We start from the raw sequence: 21,808 nt of genomic DNA on the forward strand, positions 1-21,808 counted from the left end.
GCTTATTTGACATTTGTATGTCTTCTTCAGAGAAATGTCTATTCAAATATTTTGCCCATTTTCTAAATTGGGTGTTACTGTTGTTGTTTTGAGTGGTAGGAGTTCTTAATATATTTGGGACATTAATTCCTTAATTTTTGAATATTTTCCCCATTGTGGATTGTCTTTTTATTCTCCTGATAGTATCATTTGATGCACAAAAGTTGAAATTACTTTTTTTTTAAATGGGAGATATAGAGAGACTGTGCCAATTAGCAGGTGAGGTGATAGGTGTAAAATATTCTTCAAGAGGAAATTTGGCATAGGGAAAGGGAATAAAGAGCTTGGGCTGGCGTCTAGGGTCAGGAAGAATACCTACGGCTGTATTGTGAGCAAGAGTGCAGGTCCTGGACATCGCATGCTACTAATAAGAGAAAACGACTTCGCTCTCCTTGTTATGGATGCAATGCTTTGGTGCCTGTACAGGTTTGCTAAGGAATACTTCTTGCCTAAGCATAAGCTCAAGGAAGGGTATGCTCTACTTTCAGGACACTATGAAGGCCTAGACACCAGTGGTAAATTTCCTGCATGACTGGTATTGACACATTGGTAGTAGCAGTGTATTTTCAGGAAATGAGAATTGAGATGGTAGCAGTTTCAGACGTTTTCCTTGAAGAGGATTTCTAAGTTACTACTCCAGCAAAAAGGGCAAGGCTGATTCATATCTATGTGTCAGCAATCCTGGGGGCATTTAGAAATATTAGAAGCTCTACAACGGAAAAAAACTGAATTTCTTTCTGGTCAAATACTTAAGTCTCTGAGAATCAAAATACTTAATGGAAATGTGACCACAAATCTTGTGAAATTTGGGAGTCACAGCTTAAAAACTGAAAAGCCCAATCCATTTTGTCTGTGAATTAAGGAAAGAAAATCATTATTTTGTTACAATGGAAGAATACCTAGGACTGTATTTTAAGAATTATTGTTCTAATTATTTGGCTATCTGAATTGTCCAATTTTATCTCTATTGTTATTGGTGTTTGTGAGAAAATAAAGTTCACTATCAATCAGGGTTTTGCAGGATTATTTGGGTTCCAGGGACATGCCATTTTGGTGATGGCTGTCTTTACATCCTTATTCCTCAGCGTGTAGATGAGAGGGTTGAGGACAGGTGTGAGAATAGCATACACCACATTGCCCATGATGTGGAAGTCAAGAGGCAGGTCAGCCCTGTAGGCCACATAAGCTATGGCAATGGATGAGTAGTAAGTGCCAACCACCAGGAGGTGGGAGCTGCAGGTGGAGAAGGCTTTGGAGCGTCCTTCTCGGGAGCTGATGCGAAGCACTGAGGCCAGGATGTGGGCATAGGAGAGAAGCACCAGGAGAAGGGGCAGGAAGGACACCACCATGGCGATGCAGAAGCCCATGAAGGTCTGGGGTGTGGTGTCAGAGCAGGAGGCTTGGACCACAGCTAAGTGGTCACAGAAGCAGTGGTAGATGTGAGCAATGTTTTCAAAAGTCATGTGGGAGGTCTGCACCACTGCTGGGATGGGCAGAAGGAGGGCAGTGAGCCAGGCACTGGCTGCCAGGGCAGCATTGGTCTGTGGGGTCATGAGCACAGGGTAGTGCAGTGGGCGGCAGACAGCCACATAGCGGTCATAGGCCATGACCACCAGGATGAAGGCTTCAGAGCAGGAGAAACTGTGGAAGAGGTACATCTGCAGGAAGCAGGCAGAGAAGCTGAGGTAGCGATCCCCACGCAAGAATAGGGACAGCATCTTTGGGACAGTGGTTGTGGTGAAGAGGATGTCCAGGGCTGAGAGGTTGATCAGGAAGAAGTACATGGGCTTGTGGAGGCTGGGCTCTGCCACCACAGCCACCAGGATCAGGGCATTTCCCACCAGGATGAGCAGGTAGAGGAGGAGAAAGATGAAGAAGATAGGAAGAAAGAGGGATTTCGGCAGAGAAGGGATGCCCATAAGGTAGAAGATGGTCCATGACTCCTCTGATTCATTACAGGCTATAATCTCCATGATGGTTTAAGCTGGATGCCCAGGAAGTGGGCGGTGGGAGTACTTGGAAACCAGAGCAATCGGTGATTCTGGAACATTAATTACAGAGTGATCACTGTATAATGTAACCAACACTAGAAGAGAAATGATGGGCTCTGTCTTCATCCTCTCCCAGAATTCCCTTTTTCCTTTTAAAAAATAATGCGGCAAAATTACCTACAATATACCAAACCATGTGTTACATGCTGAGTATATACCAAGTTGAACAAAACAAAGAAGGTCTCTAACTTAATGGAGCTGAAATTTCAGTGGTAGAGAAAGACATTAAACAAAGAATCGCATAATTATTTAATTTCAGTTGTGCTAAGTGTTGTGGAAGAACTCTGTTGGTCCCCTCGTCCATGTCACATATGATCCTTCAGGGATATTGAGTCTCTTAAACCATGTCCTTGAGCTCCTTTCTCTTTGGCATTGCTTTAAATTTTTTAAAAAGTGACATCTTTGGCACCACCTTGCTAGGGAGGCCTGATTTCTCTAAAGTTTATAGCAACATGCCATCTTCTCATCATAATTATTGACCAGGAATGGCTCCCTCTTCCTTGTTGGCTTGATGCAGTGGTTCTGCCTGTCTCTAAGTTGAGTACTCCCTTTTCTGTCTCTGGATGTGGGGCTCTTTGTCACATTGCAGTGACGGGAGTGACACTGAAAATCCCTTTGGCGGAAAGAGCCATTCCTGACTGGAGTAGGAACTGAGTGTAGATTCTCCTGCAACTGGGCAGCAACAGAGAATCCAGGGAGTATATCTGTGTTACTCTTGAACTTGCCTCTCTGCTGGCATGCAGCTCAGCTCAAACTCCTGTTTGGCATGCCCACTCTTCACCAGGCTTCTCTGTCCCTGGTCATTGCTTGAGAAGCATTTTAGATGGAGAGGAACTGGAGGTTTGCTTGCAATGGCTGCTCCAAGGCCAAAGAACCCCCCTAGCCTCCGCCAAAAAGGAATCAGGAGGAAGTGTTTTCATAGATCTGGGGGGATTGAATTAAGAGAAATACTGATTTGCCATCTACTTGATACTTGCCCCTTGGGCTAAACAATCCCTGTTCCCATTGCAAGCAAGTCCGTATTGATCCTGATGATTCTGTGAGTAGGGCCCCACACTTTTCCTAGAGTCACCTCTAATTTCTCTCTCTTCTCGAAACACCTCTTATGCATAAAACCATCAGTGAAAAAGCTGGAAAAAACTTTAATTTTCAGATCTAACCAGTTTTCCTCCTGAAGGCAAGAGGCTGAGCGCAAAAAGGGTGGGAACTTTCCCAGGTACCAATGGCATTGGATGCAGAGTCATCCCCAGAACTCAGGTCTTTGATTCCTGGGAGAGGACTCTCTTCTACTCCCCATGTCTTCTGGGGAATCCAGAAGTTCAGCTTTTCAGGGGAGATCATATTAAGACCAAGGTTTTCTGTTTCCCTTTCCATTTTTTCATTGATAATCAGACAAATTTATAATTCAAGTTTTTATCTTGAGTCGCTATAGGATAAGCACTGAGAACTAGTATCTGGCAATGCAAATCTTCCTTTAAAATAATATTCCAAAAATCAGACCCCAGGATCTAGCAAAAAAAGTGAACCTGTTTTGCACTACCATGGACATTTTTGCTCTCAGACAGGCAGTCGTGTCTTCAGTCCTGGGTGAGGCAGAGCAGGGGGTCTTAGGGGCAGAAAGGCTGAGAGGGGAGGCCAGTGGGGCCCTAAAAGGCCATCAGTTTTGGTACCCCTCTCATCCCACTTCTGTTCCACTGCTTAGACGATGAAGGAGGGATGCTGAGACCTCAGTGGAGGGGTGGGACATGGCTTTTTATTGCAGGTGGTACTGGATCATCCAATAGGCATATTGGGACACCAGCCAAACAGGGACACCAAAAGTACTTTATGAAAGAACTTGGCATTTTTTTCTTTCAAAACACCTTTCAACTAGCCCATCAAAGGGAATATCCAAATTTGGTTGAACTTTCTTACATTTATTTTATAGGTTAGGGCTCTTATTTTGTTTTAGATTACACACTACATCTGAGTGATGCCATCCTGTGCTTTAGGGACTAATAGGGCACAGAATTTGCCCCAGAAGGTCCTCCCTGGTGGGACTGTCTATGAGAGAGTTACAGTGCAGGTGGGGACAGGGAAGGACAGAAAGACCAATCACTGAGTGTCCAACCTGATGCTGCACTTGATGGACATCATCTCCTCCTTCAGCCAGCCCTTTCAGGGAGTGGTTACGCCCCTCAGCAAATGGGAAACCAAGGATTGGAGAAAGACAAGCCCTTGTTCAAGGTCCCAACTGGCGAGGGGTGAGAGCAGAGATGGTTAGGAGGCAGACTGCTGTTAAAGAACTCCACCTTGCAACCAGGAGTCCTGGCTCCTCGACCAGCTCTGCTACTTGCTTGCTGTGACTCTGGGTCCCTGAGACTTGGTTTTCTTATCTGTGTAGTGAGAGGTTTAGAGAAAATCTCTGAGGGGTTTCCAATCCAATGAACCCTTTCCTGAGTGTCCACTCTGTGTCTGGCAAAGTCATGTCACTTGGCTCTCCCACCTTTCCTGAGTACCTGCTACCAGCCAGGGGCTTTACCTTCATCTGTCCTGTGGGCCTTAGTGGTCAAGAATATGCACTTATGAGACAGAAAGGACTGGAGTCCCGTCCCAGGTCGTACCTGCAGTTGTGTGACCTTGGGCAAGTCACTTTTCTCTGTCTGAACTCGTTTCCCTCATTTGTGACCTTCCGAGATTGTTATGTCCTTGTGGAGAGAATGCGAAGAGAACGTTTAGGCAATGCTACACAAGAGCCCGGAGCAGGTAAGCACGCAGAGTGCCCTCGTGTTTCCAATGGTTACTGCTCCATCAGCCTTGATTTCCTATGGGAGGAAATAATTTGATGAGAATGTGGTTTGAAACCCACATGTAAGAATCCTCCTTTGCCTGGACCTGTCAGAATGTGTGGCCCAAGGTCTCACAACCCACGTGTGCACAGCCAACCCGGATTCTGGGCTCCTGCCTCTTGTTCGCACCCAGCCAGTCTCCCTGATCCCTGGCCCAAGTTCATACATCCTGGCTTCTCTACCCCTGTCTCCTGGCCCCAGTTTTCTCTGCCTGTCTCTGGACGCTTCAGCCCTGGTCCTGCTTACCTGTTAAGCTGGTCCATACTGGTGGGTCCTATTGTGTCTCCATGTGAAGACTTGTTAGAGGCTGAGCCATGACCTATTAAACCCTCAGCTCCCTGCTTTCAGGTAGGCCTCCTGGGGTTATTTTCTTCAAGATGGTGCTCCCTTGAAGACCCACCATCCCTCAGGAATAAACTCCCTGGCATCACCTAAAGCATACATGAAGAATGAGGTAGGATTTGTCCCTAGGCTTTGCTGGTAATGATTAGAACATTATTAACAGCTCTCAGGGGCCTCAAACTTTCTGCCAATGGTGTAACCTTCATTCTTATTATAAGTCTGACTGATACTCATGAATGGGTTATCTTGTGTATCTGATTTTGCCTACTTTTGCTGATTTTAGAGAGTTTTCTCACCATGAGTTCCCTTTGGTAAATTGTCACACTGGGACAAAAATATCTTCACAGTTTGAGGCCTTTCTCAGAAGCCTATTGCCTTAAATCTCTCCAGATCTTTTCTTCACCAAACCTGTCACTTTGCTCTAAGTTACTTCATATCCCAGCATAGACTAGCCATTGCTCATAAACTTGTATAGATCCAAACCTCTTTCCATTTTACCTTCCAGGTGAGATGAACCTACCAGGTGAAAGACAAGAGGCACTGGCAAAGGTTCTGCCCACTGACAGGATTCATCTTCCTGTTGATCCTTCAGGGCCTTCCTGAATGGGCTGTAATATAGTAGCAGTCCATGTTTGAGTAGTCTCAGCATATTGTGAAGAACTGTTTGTGAATCAAGCCTGATTTCTTTCTTCTTGGGAGAGTTGATTATAAGGAATTTCCCATGAGGCCCTATGTCAGAGTTGATGGGAGGGTATCAATATTGCAAGATGGTGCATCTTGGAAGTCTGAGCCACCCACTCATGCAACTGTCTTGTGCCTTCAAGATCTGCTTGAGCTAATATAATATTTATTACCTGACTTCCCACTTGACAGTGGGATGTTTTTGTACATATCCAATTTTATATTTTGTTTGTTCAAATTAATACCCAGTTTGTAAGGGTCAGCTTGGGACCCATAGTCCTTTAGTGTTTCTTTTCAGGCTTTCGGCTGCACCAGGGCCAGGAACTGTTTCTAAAAAGGAAAACAGATATCAGCAGAAAAAAAACCCCACATAGTTCACTCTAAAATCCTAGGGTCTACACTGTGTTTCTCCTACCAATAGTGCAAAAACTCAAAGAGGACTTTTAAGTATTGCCTATGACAGAGTATCTTCTTTGGAACTAACCCTCATGCCAAAAACAACTGTAAAAACTGGATAAAATATGTAAAATGATTGTTTGAAGGCTTCGGAATCCTTGAAAGACTGTGATCCTTGAAAATAGGAAAGCTCATGAAGTAATTTCCACATGAAACAAGATTTTTACCTGAGGGCATTTCCCAATTTACAGGACTGAAAAATAGAGCTCAATTAGAAAAATAAAGTCCTAATAAACTGAGGAGATACAAGTTGGAATTTGGATTACCAAAAGGGCTGGAAATTAAAAGGCAAAATACTGGGGAGGATAGTACTGCAGGGAAGGCACTTCAAAATCTGTACAAATTCCCTTCAAGTCAGGGACCAACTCTTCAGGTATGCATGTATAGGGAAAGACTTTGAGAAACCAGAAGAAGACAGCAGCTGGGAAGTTACAAAGCTGCAGAAAGAGTTTAGCAGCCACATGATGCTGGTGAGGCAGAGGTTGGAATCAAGCCCTATTCAAGTGGATGGGCCTGAGTAAGTGCTCCAGAATTTAAGAAGTCTCAAGGGAAATTAAAAACACATTCTGAGTTGAAAAAAAAAAGAAAAGTGCAATATTTCAAAATTTGTAGGGAATTACGAAAGCAGTGGCTAGAGGGAAATTTATAGAGTTTAATACTTATATCGGAAAAGAATAAAAGGCTCATATCAACAATCTAATCTTCACTTTAAGAAACTAGAAAAAGAATATAAAATTAAACCCAAAGTACTTAAAAGAAAGAAAATTGTAAATATTATAGCAAGAATCAATACAACAGAAAACAAAAAAAACAGCTGAGCAGAATCAATAAAACTAAAGGCTAATTATTATTATTTTTTTTTTTGGAGTATAATTGCTTTACAACGTTATGTTAGTTTCTGCTCTACCACAAAGTGAATCAGCTCTATTTATACATATATCACCTCCATCTTGAGCCTCCCTCCCACACCTCCATCCCCCCCACCAGGTCATCATAGAGCACTGAATTCCCTGAGCTTCCCTCTAGCTATTTTATGATGGACATTTAAGTTTAAAATCTGATTCTTTGAAAAATCGATAAAATTGATACATCTATAGCCAGATTGACCAAGAAGAAAAATTGAAGACACAAATTAGCAACATTCAGAATGAAAGAAGAGATATCACAGACTTTAAAAGGATAATGAAAAAAAAAAAGAAAAAAAAAAGGATAATGAAAGACTGCTACAAATAACTCTATGCCTATAAATTCTATAATGTGGATGAAATGGACAAATTCCTCGAGAGGTACAAACTACCAAAACCCATTCAAGAATAAACAGACACTTTTAAAACTTTTATATCTAGGGCTTCCCAGGTGGTGCAGTGGATAGGAATCTGCCTGCCAAGGCGGGGAACATGATTCTATCCCTGGTCCAGGAAGATTCCACATGCCTTGAGCAACTAAGCCTGAGTGCCTAGAGCCTGTGCTCTGCAACAAGAGAAGCCACAACCACGAGAAAGCCATGCTCCACAACTAGACAAAGGCCACACAGAGCAACAAAGATTCAGGCAAAAATAAATAAACACAAAAAACCCCATACTTCTACATCTAGTAAAGAAATTGATTTTGTAGAAAAAAAATTTCCTAAAAGGAAATTCCAGACACAGGTCGTTTCATAGGAAAATACTACTAAATATTTAAGGAAAAAAAAATACCAATTCTACATAATGTTTTCCAGATTATAGAAGAGGAGAGAAAACTTTCCAACTCATTTTATAAGGCCAGCCAATATTAACCTAATATCAAACTAGGCAAAGAAAAAAAAAAAAAAAACTAGGCAAAGGAATTAATAGAAAACTGCAGATCAGTATCCCTCATATGGAAATCCTAAACAAAATATTTTTAAAAATCAAACCTAGCAATATTTATAGAGGACAATATATCGTAACCAAGTGGAGTTCATTCCAGGAATTAAGAATCTGTTCAACATTCAAAACCAACCAATGAAAAGCCCACCATATTAACAGACTAACCAAAAAGTACACTTAAATATAAACCTAACAGGATATGTGGGGCTTCCCTCATAGCTCAGTTGGTAAAGAATCCGCCTGCAATGCAGGAGATCCAGTTTGAATCCTGGGTCAGGAACATCCGCTGGAGAAGAGATGAGCTACCCACTTCAGTTTTCTTGGACTTTCCTGGTGGCTCAGCTGGTAAAGAATCTGCCTGCAATGTGGGAGACCTGGGTTCGATCCCCAGGTAGGGAAGATCCCCTGAATAAGGGAAAGGTTACCCCTCCAGTATTCTGGCCTAGAGAATTCCATGAACTGTATAGTCCATGGGATCGCAAAGAATCAGACACGATTGAGTGACTTTCACTTTCTTTCTTCAACAAAATATGTGCACAATCCATAGGCTAAAAACTACAAAACACTGATGAATAAAATCAAAGAAAATCTACATGAATGAAGAGATATCCATGTTATTAAATTTGAAAACTCAATATTGTTAAAATGTCAAATATCCCAAATTTAATACATAGATTCAGTACAATCCCAGTCAAAACCCAGCAAGTTAGTTCCAAAATGTATATCAAAAAGCAAAGGAAATAAAGTAGTCAAAACAATTCTAAAACAGAAAAACAAAGTTGGGAGATTCACACTACCCAATTTCAACACTAAGTATAAAGTTATAGTAATCAAGATGACGTGGTGTTGGTAAAAGGACAGATAAATGTACCAATGGAACTGAAGAGAAAGCCCAGAAATAGACACAACTGTAGTTTGATATTTGACAAAAGTTCAAAGACAATTTAATGATGAAGAATAGGCTTTAAAAAATGGTGCTGGAACAACTGGATGTCTATACAAAAAATAAAATAATATATAATACCAAGAGTAGGCCCTAATGTAAACTATGGACTTTGAGTGATAATGTGTTATATAGATTCATGTTTCGTAGTTTTGATGAATGCAGCATGATTATGTAAGATGTTAAAATTAGAGGAAGCTGGATGAAAGGTAAATAGAAACTCTACTATTTTTGTAACTTTTTGTAAGTATAAAATAATTTCAAAATGAAGTATTTTAAATGATTATAGAATGATTTAATTTCAGTCTAATTTCTTAAGTAAAACTGTAACATATTTTTTAAAAGACTTCTCAATGTAATTTAAACTGTTATGATTTTTCTTGTTGTTAAATTGTATCCCTCTTCGGATGTACAGTCAAAGCACTGTTTCGATGACTCTTACAGTAATTTTCCTAATGATCATGCCATTAATTTGATAGACATCTAAGATCAAGTGTTTCTGTTTATTTTAAAAAGGAGGGAATCATGTTTTTTATTTTCTATTTCTTTTAATTATATAAAAATTGTATATACATCTAAAGTCAGATTGTACGTTTAAGTTTGTCTTGCTTCTGTTCCTGTCCCCTCCACTCCGGTTCCCTCTCTCTCCTTGTAGGTAACCATCTTTATTAATTCGAGGTTTCATCCTTCTGTGCGCATGCGTGCAAAGTCACTCCAGTTGTGTCCAACTCGGTGCGACCCTATGGACCATAGCCCGCCAGGCTCCTCTGGCCATAGGACTCTCCAGGCAATAATACTGTACTGGGTTACCATGCCCTTCTCCAGGGGATCTTCCCAACCCAGTGTCTCCTGCATTCCAGGCAGATTCCTTACCATTTGAGCCACCAGGGAAGTCCATTAGCATATCCTAGATCACTATACAGCTTTATCACTTCCTTTTTATAGATGCATTATACTTAAAATAATTTTTTTTCAACCTGTTCCCTAATGATGAATGAGTAGCCTAATGAATTATTGCCAATGTGTCTTTGAGATTGACTCCTAGAAATGAGATTTCTGGGTCAAAAGGTAAATGTATATATACTTTTGGTGGGTATCACAGTAATGCTCTATCAATTTGCATCCTCACAAGCAATTTACAAGAGTTCTGATTTTCTACATGCATATTGCCAAAATATTGTTTTGTTAATCTGATTATGTGGAAAATGGCATTTCAGTGTAATTTAAAATTTTTTTATTTACTATTTATATTTATTTTTGGCTGTGCCAGGCTTTCTCTAGTTGTGGTGAGCAGTGAGGAGATACTCTTTAGTTGCAGTGCAGAAATTTCTTATTGCAGTGGCTTTCTTGCTGTGAAGTATGGACTCTAGAACTCATGGGCTTCAGTAGTTGGAGCACATGGACTCAGTAGTTGTGGCACATGGGTTTAGTTGCCCTGCAGCATGTGAAATCTTCCCAGACCAGGGTTCAAACCCAAGTCCTCTGCACTGGCAGGCAGATTATTAACCACTGGACCACTAGGGAAATTCACACTGTAGTATTAATTTGTATTCTTTTTATACAGTATTTTGATACAATAGACTACTTTTTCATTGTTTAAAGACCACTGTGTTTTTCTGGTAACCTATCTTTTCATATATTTTTCCCACTTTCATATTTGTATGTTAGATTTTTCTTCTAAAAATTCAGGAGGTAGGTAAGTATGTTATCGCTCAGTCATGTCTGACTCTTTGTGACCCGCCATGGACTGTAGCTCACCAGGCTCCTCTGTCCATGGGATTCTCCAGGCAAGAATACTGGAGTGGATTGCCAGTTCCTTCTCCAGAATTCTTTATCTATTTTAGATATTTGCCCTATCCCTGTGATGTAAGTCTTTTGTTTTTTGACTTTGCTTATAAAGATTTTTTTGCCATGCAGATTTTTTTTAAAAAAAGAAAAAGCTTCTTATGAAGAAGTGAAATTCTTATACAGTGCAAGATATCATATAAAGATGAACATCATTCCATTGCACTAGGGGGAAAGCCCTGGGCCAAAATATGACAACCACTGTTGAAGTTGACTGCTCAACAGAATTTTCTTTTACCATTCTATATTTACTGATTTATTTACTCAAGAATATTTATCGAGTTGCTAATCTGTGCTGGGGTCTTCCCTGGTGGCTCAGAGATAAAGAATTTGCCTGCCAATGCAAGAGATGCGGATTCAATCCCTGGATTGGGAATTTCCCTCAGAGAAGGAAATGGCAACCCACTCCAGAATTCTTGTCTGGGAAATCCCATGGACAGAGGAGCCTGGCAGGCTACAGTCCATAGTGTTGCAAAGAGTCGGACATGACTTAGCAATTAAACAACAACAACAACAATCTGTGCTGGGCACTGTTATTGGTATCCTGAGAGCAGAATTAGCTGCATCTAAAGGTCAAGGGCTCCTATTCCAGCCTGGGTCTTAAGATGTGTGATTTTGGTAATGGCTGCCTTGACATCCTTGTTTCTTAGAGTGTAAATGAGGGGATTGAGGATTGGTGTGAGAATAGCATATGCCACGTTGCCCATGATGTGGAAGTCGAGGGGCAGGTCAGCCCTGTAGGCCACATAGGCTATGGCAATGGATGAGTAGTAAGTGCCAACCACCAGGAGGTGGGAGCTGCAGGTGGAGAAGGCTTTGGAGCGTCCTTCTCGGGAGCTGATGCGAAGCACTGAGGCCAGGATGTGGGCATAGGAGAGAAGCACCAGGAGAAGGGGCAGGAAGGACACCACCATGGCGATGCAGAAGCCCATGAGGGTCTGCGGGGCGGTGTCAGAGCAGGAGGCTTGAACTAGAGCCAGATGATCACAGAAGCAGTGGTAGATTCTAGCAATGTTGTCATATGCCATCTGGGAGGTCTGCACCACTGCTGGGATGGGCAGAAGGAGGGCAGTGAGCCAGGCACTGGCTGCCAGGGCAGCATTGGTCTGTGGGGTCATGTGGACAGGGTAGTGCAGTGGGCAGCAGATAGCCACATAGCGGTCATAGGCCATGACCACCAGGATGAAGGCTTCAGAGCATGTAAAACTTTGGAAGAGGTACATCTGCAATAAGCAGGAAGTAAAGCTGAGAAAATGGTCCCCAAACAGGAATAGGGACAGCATTTTGGGGACAGTGGTTGTGGTGAAGAGGATGTCCAGGGCTGAGAGGTTGATCAGGAAGAAGTACATGGGCTTGTGGAGGCTGGGCTCTGCCACCACAGCCACCAGGATCAGGGCATTTCCCGTGAGGATGAGCAGGTAGAAAAGGAGAAAAATTAAAAACACAGGGAGGAAGAGGGACTCTGGCAGGGAGGGGATGCCCACCAGGTAGAAGACTGGCGAGCCACCCAGTGATGCATTACAGGTTGTGGCCTCCATGGTGAGCCAGAGCTGGATTTCTGGGAGATGGGCAGCTGGAACATCTGGGCACTGGGATATCTGGAAACAATAGAATCAACGGATTCTGGAATGAGAAATCTACAATATTTACACTCTAGTCAAAATATAAAGGTAATATTACAACCAGCTCTTGAGGACTGATTAGTAGGTTGTGGTATTAACTCCTACTATGTGAACCCAAAACTTCTACCTCCTTTCTTTTGTCAAACTATTTATTAATTAACCAATAACCTACCAAGTGAAAGACTTGCCGTGTTCAGCTGACACAGTGATGAAAATGGAGAAGGCAGGCAAAGTCCCTATTTTCTTAGACTTTACATTTTACTAGGATAATCAGATGTAAACAGTTGATTGTTGAATTATGATTGTGAAAAACTCTCTGGAAAGATTTCTGCTAGTCTTCATCTGAGATTTTATGTATCTAGTTTGGGATGTCAGCTCTCAAAAAATAAGTCCTTGAACTCATGCCTCTTCTTTTGCACTAAAAGTTCCACCATATTGCTTTGGAAGGACTGCTTTCTCCAAGGTTCTTTGCAACATGCTATTGCTCACATAGTTATCAAGCTTATTCTTCTCCTGTAAGCCTCGAATAGTGGTTCTTCCTGACTCCTTCTAAGCTAAGTGTCAGTACTTCCATTTTTGTGTAGAATATGATAGATCACGCTAGCCCAACACTTCCATTGCAGCAATTAGGCAAAACTGGGTGAATTACAAATATCATATTTTTCAGTAATCTGGAGAAACACAGGTGCAGGAAGGATGTGATGAGTTGGATTTCTAGGGAGGAGGGTTCCTCCAAAGTGAACCAACAATCACCAGCTCTTTTCTTCTCTGGGAATATGACTCTGAGATTACTCCATCCCTGATATTGCTTCTAATAAAATATCTTTCATGCCATTGAATTATAAAAATGTCAAATCTAGACATGTCCAGTCAGGTTTTTTTTTTTTTTTTTTCTTTGTAGACAGACGGGGCAAGAGCTTGCCCAAGATTACACAGCAGAGCTAGGACCAGAACCCAGACATCTGACTGCCAGACTAAGCCTATTTATTCTATGTTATGTCTTCTGGAGAATCTAGAACTTAAGTTTTCATGTGGAGAGATATTGGGCAACAATTTTCTCTTTCCATCTCCTTTTCTTAGATGATACTGTCAAAAACAACCCTAAATTTCAAATTGTTCTGAAGTTTCTTAAGTGTGGAGGGCGGCATGATTCCCTGTAAGCGGGTGAAGGCTGGTAAAATGTCTTTGTAAAAGACACCAGAAATAGGCCACTCCTTTGTGAAGTCTTCCTTGAAAGAAAAAAAAAAAAATGTTCTAGAGGTTGGCCTCCATTAGCCAAGCAGAAAAGCAAAAACTCCTGCACCTTGCTGTAAAAGAGTGAACCCTCAGCTGACCAGATCCAGTCTCCCAAAGCCAGTCACCAGGTTTCTCTCACACCCAATGATGCAAATCACCTTTATCTTCTTGCATGTTATAAGAGCTCAGAGAAGTCAATTTTGGATTGAATGTCACTGAGTTAAACTGAGTTGGGGTTTGGTGTTTTTTTTGAGTTTTTTTTTTTTTTTATTAACAGAGCAGATGTGAATCATACTTTAAATAGCTTTCTTTTTTTTTCCAGGTTGAACTTTTTTTTTCTTTTGGGCATGTCACACGGCTTGTGGGATCTTAGTTCCCTGAGCAGGACCTGAACCCAACCCTGGCAGTGAAAGTGTGGAGTCCTAATCAGTGGACTGCCAGGGAATTCCGCAAGTAGCTTTTTGAAAAGCTTTCTAGCTTTTCTTTTTCTTTCTTTCTTTCTTTTTTTTTTTTTTTTTTTTTGGCTGATTTCTTTTTTTTTTTTTTTTTTCATTTATTTTCATTAGTTGGAGGCCAATCACTTTACAATATTGCAGTGGGTTCTGTCATACACTGAGGAAACCAGATCTGAGTTGGGGTTTGAGGGGCAAAAATTCAGAGCCATCAAGTCCAACTCCTTCTCCCTCCTCTTGCTCATTTCTTTTAAGTGGGGGAGATAGATTCTGAGTCTGAAGTCTGGAAACTGTTTTCTTAAGGTCAACTGACAATTCATAGTAGAGGTAGGTCTTAAACCCAGTGTCCAAGCTCCCATCCAGTATTCATTAAGGATTTTTCGTGAGAGATGATCCCTTAGCCTCCATTTAAAGCTTATCTTCTTTTAGCCTTATTTCTCCTGACTCTATCATCAAATGGCAACTCCTTGCTCTTGCCTTATTCTTTTTCCAAACTAAGCTCCAGTGTTCCCTCCTCCAAGAGGTCTTTGTTGATCTCAGCTGGCTCTCACTGTTCATGTGCTTTTTTTGGACATCACTATGATCATGCTGAATTGTCTCTTCTCTGTTTATGTGTCTGTGGCTCCATCAGATTGGGAGCCCAGGGTTGTAACTAGGCCTGATTTTCTATTTAATGAAGCACCAGCACCCTTCTCAGGAACTTGGGGTTCCAGAGACAGGCCAGAATGCAGTTTCCCAACTGACTTTGTTTTGCTACTCACTCATAAAATTAGAACGAAAGGATCATTAGCAATAAATAGTTTTAGTCTAACCCTTTTCTTATATGCAGGGAACAAAAAAGGTATGGGGCTAAGAAGCAGGCTGTGATTTGCCCATGGTCACACAGTAAGTGAATGACAGAACCAGAATTAGACCATCAACAGGGCTGGGTTATCACTTTGAGTCCAGGATAACTAAGCAATGAGCCCAGGCTGCCTCATCTTCTTGGGGCCACAAGACAGATCAATAAGTTGATGTTTATTTGCTCATCCTAAAGGCACTGACGCAGTTTCCTCCCCTAAACTTCTGCTTGGCAGAGTGGGCCTATGCAACAAACCAGCAAAATGTGTTTAGGGTGCTGGCTAGATAACAGCATGAAAAAAATGTTTGTGAAATAATTTAGTGTTTGATATTTTAAAAAAGCATCATTTGATGTAACAACACAGCAAAAATCGGAAAAATTTTGGAATCCTTTACATTTATTTTGTGATTTAGATTAAATGATTTTATTTTGAATACATATTTCAGGGGGTGTTTTTAGGACTTAAGGACACTAAACATTGTTAGAAGACCATTTCTTTGGTCAAGATTATTTATGAGCCAGTTACAGTGCTGGAGGGGACAGAGAACAGAAAAACCAATCACTGAACGTCCAACCTAACACCATGCATTTCTCTTTCCATCATGCAATCTTGCCAGGGAGTGGTTATGCCCGTTCAACAAAGGAGAAACTGAGGGTTGGAGAAGAACAGATATTTGTTCAAGGCTGGTGAGGGGAGAGAGCAGAGGTTGTTCTGGAGTCAGCCTGCTGGCAAAAGGCTGAGCCCTGCCTGGCAACCCAGAGTCCTGGCCCCTTGCTTGCTGTGACTTTGAGCCTCGAGGCCTCAGTCTTCCCATCTGCAAAATGAGCACCTTGGGAGAGATGATCTCCTCCAACTCAATACACACTTTTTAGTGTCCCTTCTGGATTTGGCCCCACAAAGGGTCTGAGCTGAATGACTCTTGGCCTAAGACTCTAGAGAGAGTAAGGTTCTCCCATTTATTAAGCTCCTGGTTCATGCCTCATTCTTTATAGTTGTTGTGTCATTGTACATCTCTATAACTCCCAAATCCATGCCATTCTCTTGTATTTCCCCTACCCTGTGCTATTCCCACAGAAAAGGAGAATAGGTGTGAATTATAGAGTTTGGGTTTATTACCTGGAATTAGAAAGACCTAGGTTTCCATTCTGGCTCTGCCTCTTTCACTTTCCCTCTCTGAACTGCAGTTCCCTCCTCCGTGACTCACAGTGTTGATGGTCACCTTGTTGAATATTCCCATTTCTTTTACCATCCTCAGCTTTGCTTCCTTGTGAGAAACTCTTACAAGACCATCGACCTCTTGCTTGTTGCACATCCCTGTCTGTCCTGCCAAGGTGGCTGACCCAGGGTCACATAGTCAGACTATGTGTGCACACGGGGATCCGGATGCTAGCACAGCACGTGTATACTCCTGGGCGGCTGGCTTCCCTGAAACTGCCTGCCCATCCACCCCAGACTTTTCTCCCTTCTAAACACTCCCTCCCCAGCCCGGCTCACCTGCTGTGCCTGATCCACCTTGGTATCTTCTGTGGAGTCACCACACTTGGCCCTGGGGAAAGAGCCAGGTTGGAGCCAAGCCACGGCCCATTAAAGCCCAGAGCCAGGCCCTGTGGGGGTGCTCTCCTTCAAGTTGGCTCCCCAGTGGGACCCCATATCTGCCCACTGGGAACACTTCCTAGGGTGGAGTGGGGGACTTGGCCCTTGGCTTTGCAGCTAATGAAAACAGCATCATTAACCATCCTCATGGGTCCCAGAATTTTATCACTAACAAAGCAGTTTGATTCCTGTTTTCCTAACTGGTCTCACAACAGCCAGTAGGATAATTCCTACTATATGGCATTCGAGGAAACCAAGATTAAGAGAAGTAGAGTGACTTGACCTAGGTCACATGGGTTGCTGGAGGCAGAGCTGGGATTTGGACCCAAAATCTGGTTCAGCAGTGCATCATCTCGTGGCTGAGACCTGAGTTCTTTCCAATGATGTCACCTTATCCTCACTGAGCCTTCCTTCCCCTATCTTGTAAGAGAGTGTAAGGGGCGACTGGGAAGATTTCGTGCTCAGCCCAGTGTCAATCACATGATAAATATTCAGTTAAGTGAGAGCTATTATTTTTTCTTTTTCTGATTAAACAAATAGACTGCAACACTTTGCTTGATGAACGGAGGGTGAATATTTTGCTAATAGTCAAGCATTATTTACTTGGCTGTGTTGGGCCTTAGTTGCCTCATGCAGGACCTTCTGTTGTGGCTTGTGTGTTTAACTGCACCATGGCATGTGGGATTTTATTTTCTGGGCCAGGGATTGAACCTGAGTGCCCTGCACTGCAAAGTAGATTTTTAACCACTGGACCACTTGAGAAGTCTCCAGAACTATTATTTTAATGAACTTAACTGGGAAACCCTGTCCCATGATTGGAATATAATCAGTGCTGCTATAGTGAGGTGGGGGTCTGTGCCCCACCCCCAGGCAGTGCCAAAGCCCGTTCCTGCCTCAGGCTTTCTGATTCTCTCCTTTGGCTCCACAGCTCTCTTTCCGTTATTCTTTCACTAATGTGCGTAAAACGTAAAAAAAAATTTAATTTCACAAGTAACAAATAGATCCCATTGTTAAGTATTTTCATCAGTTCAGAGCTTTTTTGAGTAAAAAGTGGAAATTTTCTTCACATCAGCCCTTCCGCACAGTTCCCCTTCCCTCCTCACAAGTCATCACTATGACTGATTTGGTGTGTTCCTTTCAGACCTTTTCTAAACATTTGTGTGTGCGTAGCTGTGTTTTGCTTTTAGCATAAATGGAATCATTTTGTACTTATTGTGTCACTTATATTCTAACTTAATAAGTCTTGGAATCTTTCTATGTCTGATCTACTTCATTCTTTTATCTGATATTTGGTATTTGATGGTATGGGTATTATATACTTTATCTAATAATTATCCTGCTAATGGATATTTGAGCTATATCCAATTATTGATATTATGAACAATGTTATAATTAACATACTTTTTTTTAAAAAAAGTTACTTTTAATTGGAGGCTAATTGCTTTACAATGTTGTATTGGTTTCTGTCATACAACAATGTGAATCAGCCATAAGTATACATATGTCCCCTTTCTCTTGAACCTCTCTCCCACCCCCAACCCCATCCCACTCCTCTGGGTTGTCACAGAACACCAGATTGAGCTGTCTGTGCTATAGAGCAACTTCCCACTATTTTACATGTGGTATGTTTCACTGTTACTTTCTCACTTTGTCCCACCCTCTCCTTCCCCCACTGTGTTCCCAAATCTGTTCTCTATGTCTGCATCTCTATTCCTGCCCTGAAAATAGGTTCATCAGTACAATTTTTCTAGATTTCATATATGTGCATAGGATATTTGTTTTTCTCTTTCTGACTTATTTCACTCTGTATAACAGGCTCTAGGTTCATCCACCTCACTACAACTGGCTCAGATTTGTTCTTTTTTATGGCTGAGTAATATTTCATTGTAAAAACGTACCACAGATTCTTTATCCATTCATCTGTTGATGGACATCTAGGCTGTTTCCATGTCTTGACTATTGTAAACAATACTGCAATGAACATTGGGGTACATGTGTCTTTTTGAATTATGATTTTCTCAGGGTATATGCCCAATATTGGAATTGCTGGTTCATCTGATAGATTGATTCATAATTTTTAAAGTAATCTCCATACTGTTCTCTGTAGTAGCTGTATCAGTTTACATTCCCACGTGCAATGAAAGAGGGTTCCCTTCTCTCCACATCCTCTCCAGATTTATTATTTGTAGATTTTTTTGTTGATGGTCATTCTGACTGGTGTGAGGTGATCAGTTCACTTCAATTCAGTCACTCAGTCGTGTCCGACTCTTTGTGACCCCATGGACCCTCATGGACCCCATGGACCACAGCACGCCAGGCCTCCCTGTCCACCACCAACTCCTGGAGTTTACCCAAACTCATGCCATTGAGTGGTGATGCCTTCCGACCATCTCATCCTCTGTCATCCCCTTCTCCTCCTGCCCTCAATCTTTCCCAGCATCAGGATCTTTTCAAATGAGTCAGCTCTTTGCATCAGGTGGCCAAAGTATTGGAGTTTCAGCTTCAACATCAGTCCTTCCAGTGAACACTCATGGCTGATCTCCTTTAGGATGGACTGGTTGGATATCCTTGCAGTCCAAGGGACTCTCAAGAGTCTTCTTCAACACCACAGTTTAAAAGCATCAATTCTTTGGCACTCAGCTTGCTTTATAGTCCAACTCTCACATCCATACATGACTACTGGAAAAACCATAGCCTTGACTAGATGGACCTTTGTTGACAAAGTAATGTCTCTGCTTTTTAATATGCTGTCTAGGTTAGTCATAACTTTTCTTCCAAGGAGTATGTGTCTTTTAATTTCATGGCTGCAATCACAATCTGCAGTGATTTTGGAGCCTAAAAAATAAAGTCAGCCACTGTTTCTACTGTTTCCCCATCTATTTGCCATGAAGTGATGGAACTGGATGCCATGGTCTTAGTTTTACCTCACTGTAATTTTGATTTACATTTCTCTAATAATGAGTGATGTTGAGCACTTTCTCTTTAGGGAAATGTCTGTTTAGGTCTTCCATCCATTTTTTGATTGGGTTGTTTGTTTTTCTGGTGTTGAGTTCCATTAGCTGCTTGTATACTTTGGAGATTAATCTTTTGTTGGTGGTTTCATTTGCAGTTCTTTTCTTCCATTCTGTAACAGACTCTTAACATACATTTGAGGGGCACATATGCCCAAATATATCTCTGAGATAGACTCTTAGAAGTAAGAATTCTGGGGTGAGCAGTAAGTAGATTTTGTTTTATTTTATTTATTTTTTAAAATTCACTTTTATTGGAGTACAGATGTTTTGCACTATTTATTAGTTTCTACTGTATGAATAGATTTGATTTTATTTTATAGATTTTTAAATCTGCATGTGTGCATGGACAGGGATGGTCCCAGGTTCAAACCCACAGAGTCTGAGAACACTGAGAAGAGACTTCCATAGTGAATCTCTACTTACTATAGATTTATAACCACAGGATGCAAGGTTATTAAGCCTTGGCAGCTGAGTGCAAAACTTCATGGAAACCAAAAACTGGTACCACAGACCCTCCTGATCTGATGAACTTCATGATGGAGCTAAAGATGGTTTTGGAAGTTTCTTTGAACAAAAAATGAGAACTATATATGTCATCTCTTCCTTTCCAGATCTACTCCTTTTGATCAAAGAGAGAAATTTGAGTTGGGGATAAATTTATACATGTGGATCTCTGCTTCTGGATGGTAAAGGTAAATGCTAAAAGTGCTTCTGGGGGAGATAATCTAACCATTCTTAAGTAAAAGGCAAAGAATTTTATAGAATAACCAGATTGTTAGGTGGATTCTTCTGTTCTGTTTTCTGTTTCTCAGACACTACAGAACTCCTTAATAAACAACCAGAGCCAGCTTTTGGCAGCATGAGGATGACTAAAGGCTTTCTGGGACGTTAAGGATGAAACTAATTGAAAGACTTGGAAACTTGGGCCAGAAGAACCTACATGGAGTACAACAGTTAAGTCAGAGAAAACAAGCATAAACCAACATTTAGATTCCTTTTAGGTTTCTAACTTTATTTTGTTTTACTAAAGAAAATGAACCTAAATAGAAGAGCTAAACAGTTGGCTGAGATTTCTGTGTAAAAAGCCAATATTCTAAGACTTACTATTATCACATTATGGAATAAAATATGATTTCTTTCTTTACCTCTGAAAATAAAAATGTTCTCAAACTTCTAGGAAATTACTGGTTCTTCTATAACCATGGTGACAAATAGTCATCAGAACTTTTTTAAACCTGTTTTCATCACTCAATGACAGCTCTGCGTCAGTACACATGTTGCTGAAAGCCAGCCGATCAGCCAGTCACCCAGAACTGCTTCACTCCAGTAACACACTTCCATGGCTAAAGGCAAACCAATCCCTAGATACTCCTACTCCTGAAAGTCCACCAACCCTCAATCTCCACATTTTCCACAACTCTATTTAAGATCGGCTCCCTGTGTTGCTCAGAAACAAACCATGCCAGAAACTATAGTTTTCCCGTGCTTAAGCTAGCGATGAACTCAGCTTTTCGTTTCAGATGTTGTATGGTGGTATCTTTTAACATTTCTTATTTATGTCTCTGTAGATGGTATTAATGTCTTTCTTTTCATTTTTATTTTAGTAATTAGCTATTCTTTCTTTTTTCATGGTCAGTCCAGATAAAGTTCTGTCAAGTTTGTTGATACATTTAAAGAAGCAGTGTTGGTTTTGTCTGTCTTCTCTGCAGCTTTTCTATTCTCTTTTCATTTACTTTCAATCAAATTTTTATCATTATTTCATGCCTACTGCTTGCATTGAATTTAGTTTGCTTTTCTTTTCTAATACCTTAAAGTTAAAAATTAGGTTATTAATTTTGAGATTCCCCTTTTTTAATGTAAATATTAATATAAGTATTTACAGCTATAAATTTCCCTCTAAGCACTGTTTTGGGCTTCCCCTGTAGCTCAGCTGGTAAAGAATCCACTGCAGTGCAGGAGACCCCAGTTCTACTCGTGAGTCAGGACGATCCCTCGCAGAAGGGATAGGCTACCC

General features: G+C 41.3%; 2 protein-coding genes across 2 annotated transcripts; both read right to left on the reverse strand.

The window, feature by feature from the left end:
* Nucleotides 1-1,046: 1,046 nt before the first annotated feature.
* On the reverse strand, nt 1,047-2,012 carry LOC133054663 (olfactory receptor 2AT4-like). The gene has a single exon (XM_061139875.1). The coding sequence runs from the start codon at nt 2,010-2,012 to the stop codon at nt 1,047-1,049; it is 966 nt and encodes a 321-aa protein (XP_060995858.1).
* A 9,589-nt stretch (nt 2,013-11,601) lies between these two features.
* On the reverse strand, nt 11,602-12,573 carry LOC133060059 (olfactory receptor 2AT4). The gene has a single exon (XM_061147790.1). The coding sequence runs from the start codon at nt 12,571-12,573 to the stop codon at nt 11,602-11,604; it is 972 nt and encodes a 323-aa protein (XP_061003773.1).
* Nucleotides 12,574-21,808: the final 9,235 nt, after the last annotated feature.

The sequence above is a fragment of the Dama dama genome, chromosome 1, assembly GCF_033118175.1.
Source record: "Dama dama isolate Ldn47 chromosome 1, ASM3311817v1, whole genome shotgun sequence".
Taxonomy (NCBI): Eukaryota; Metazoa; Chordata; class Mammalia; order Artiodactyla; family Cervidae; genus Dama; species Dama dama.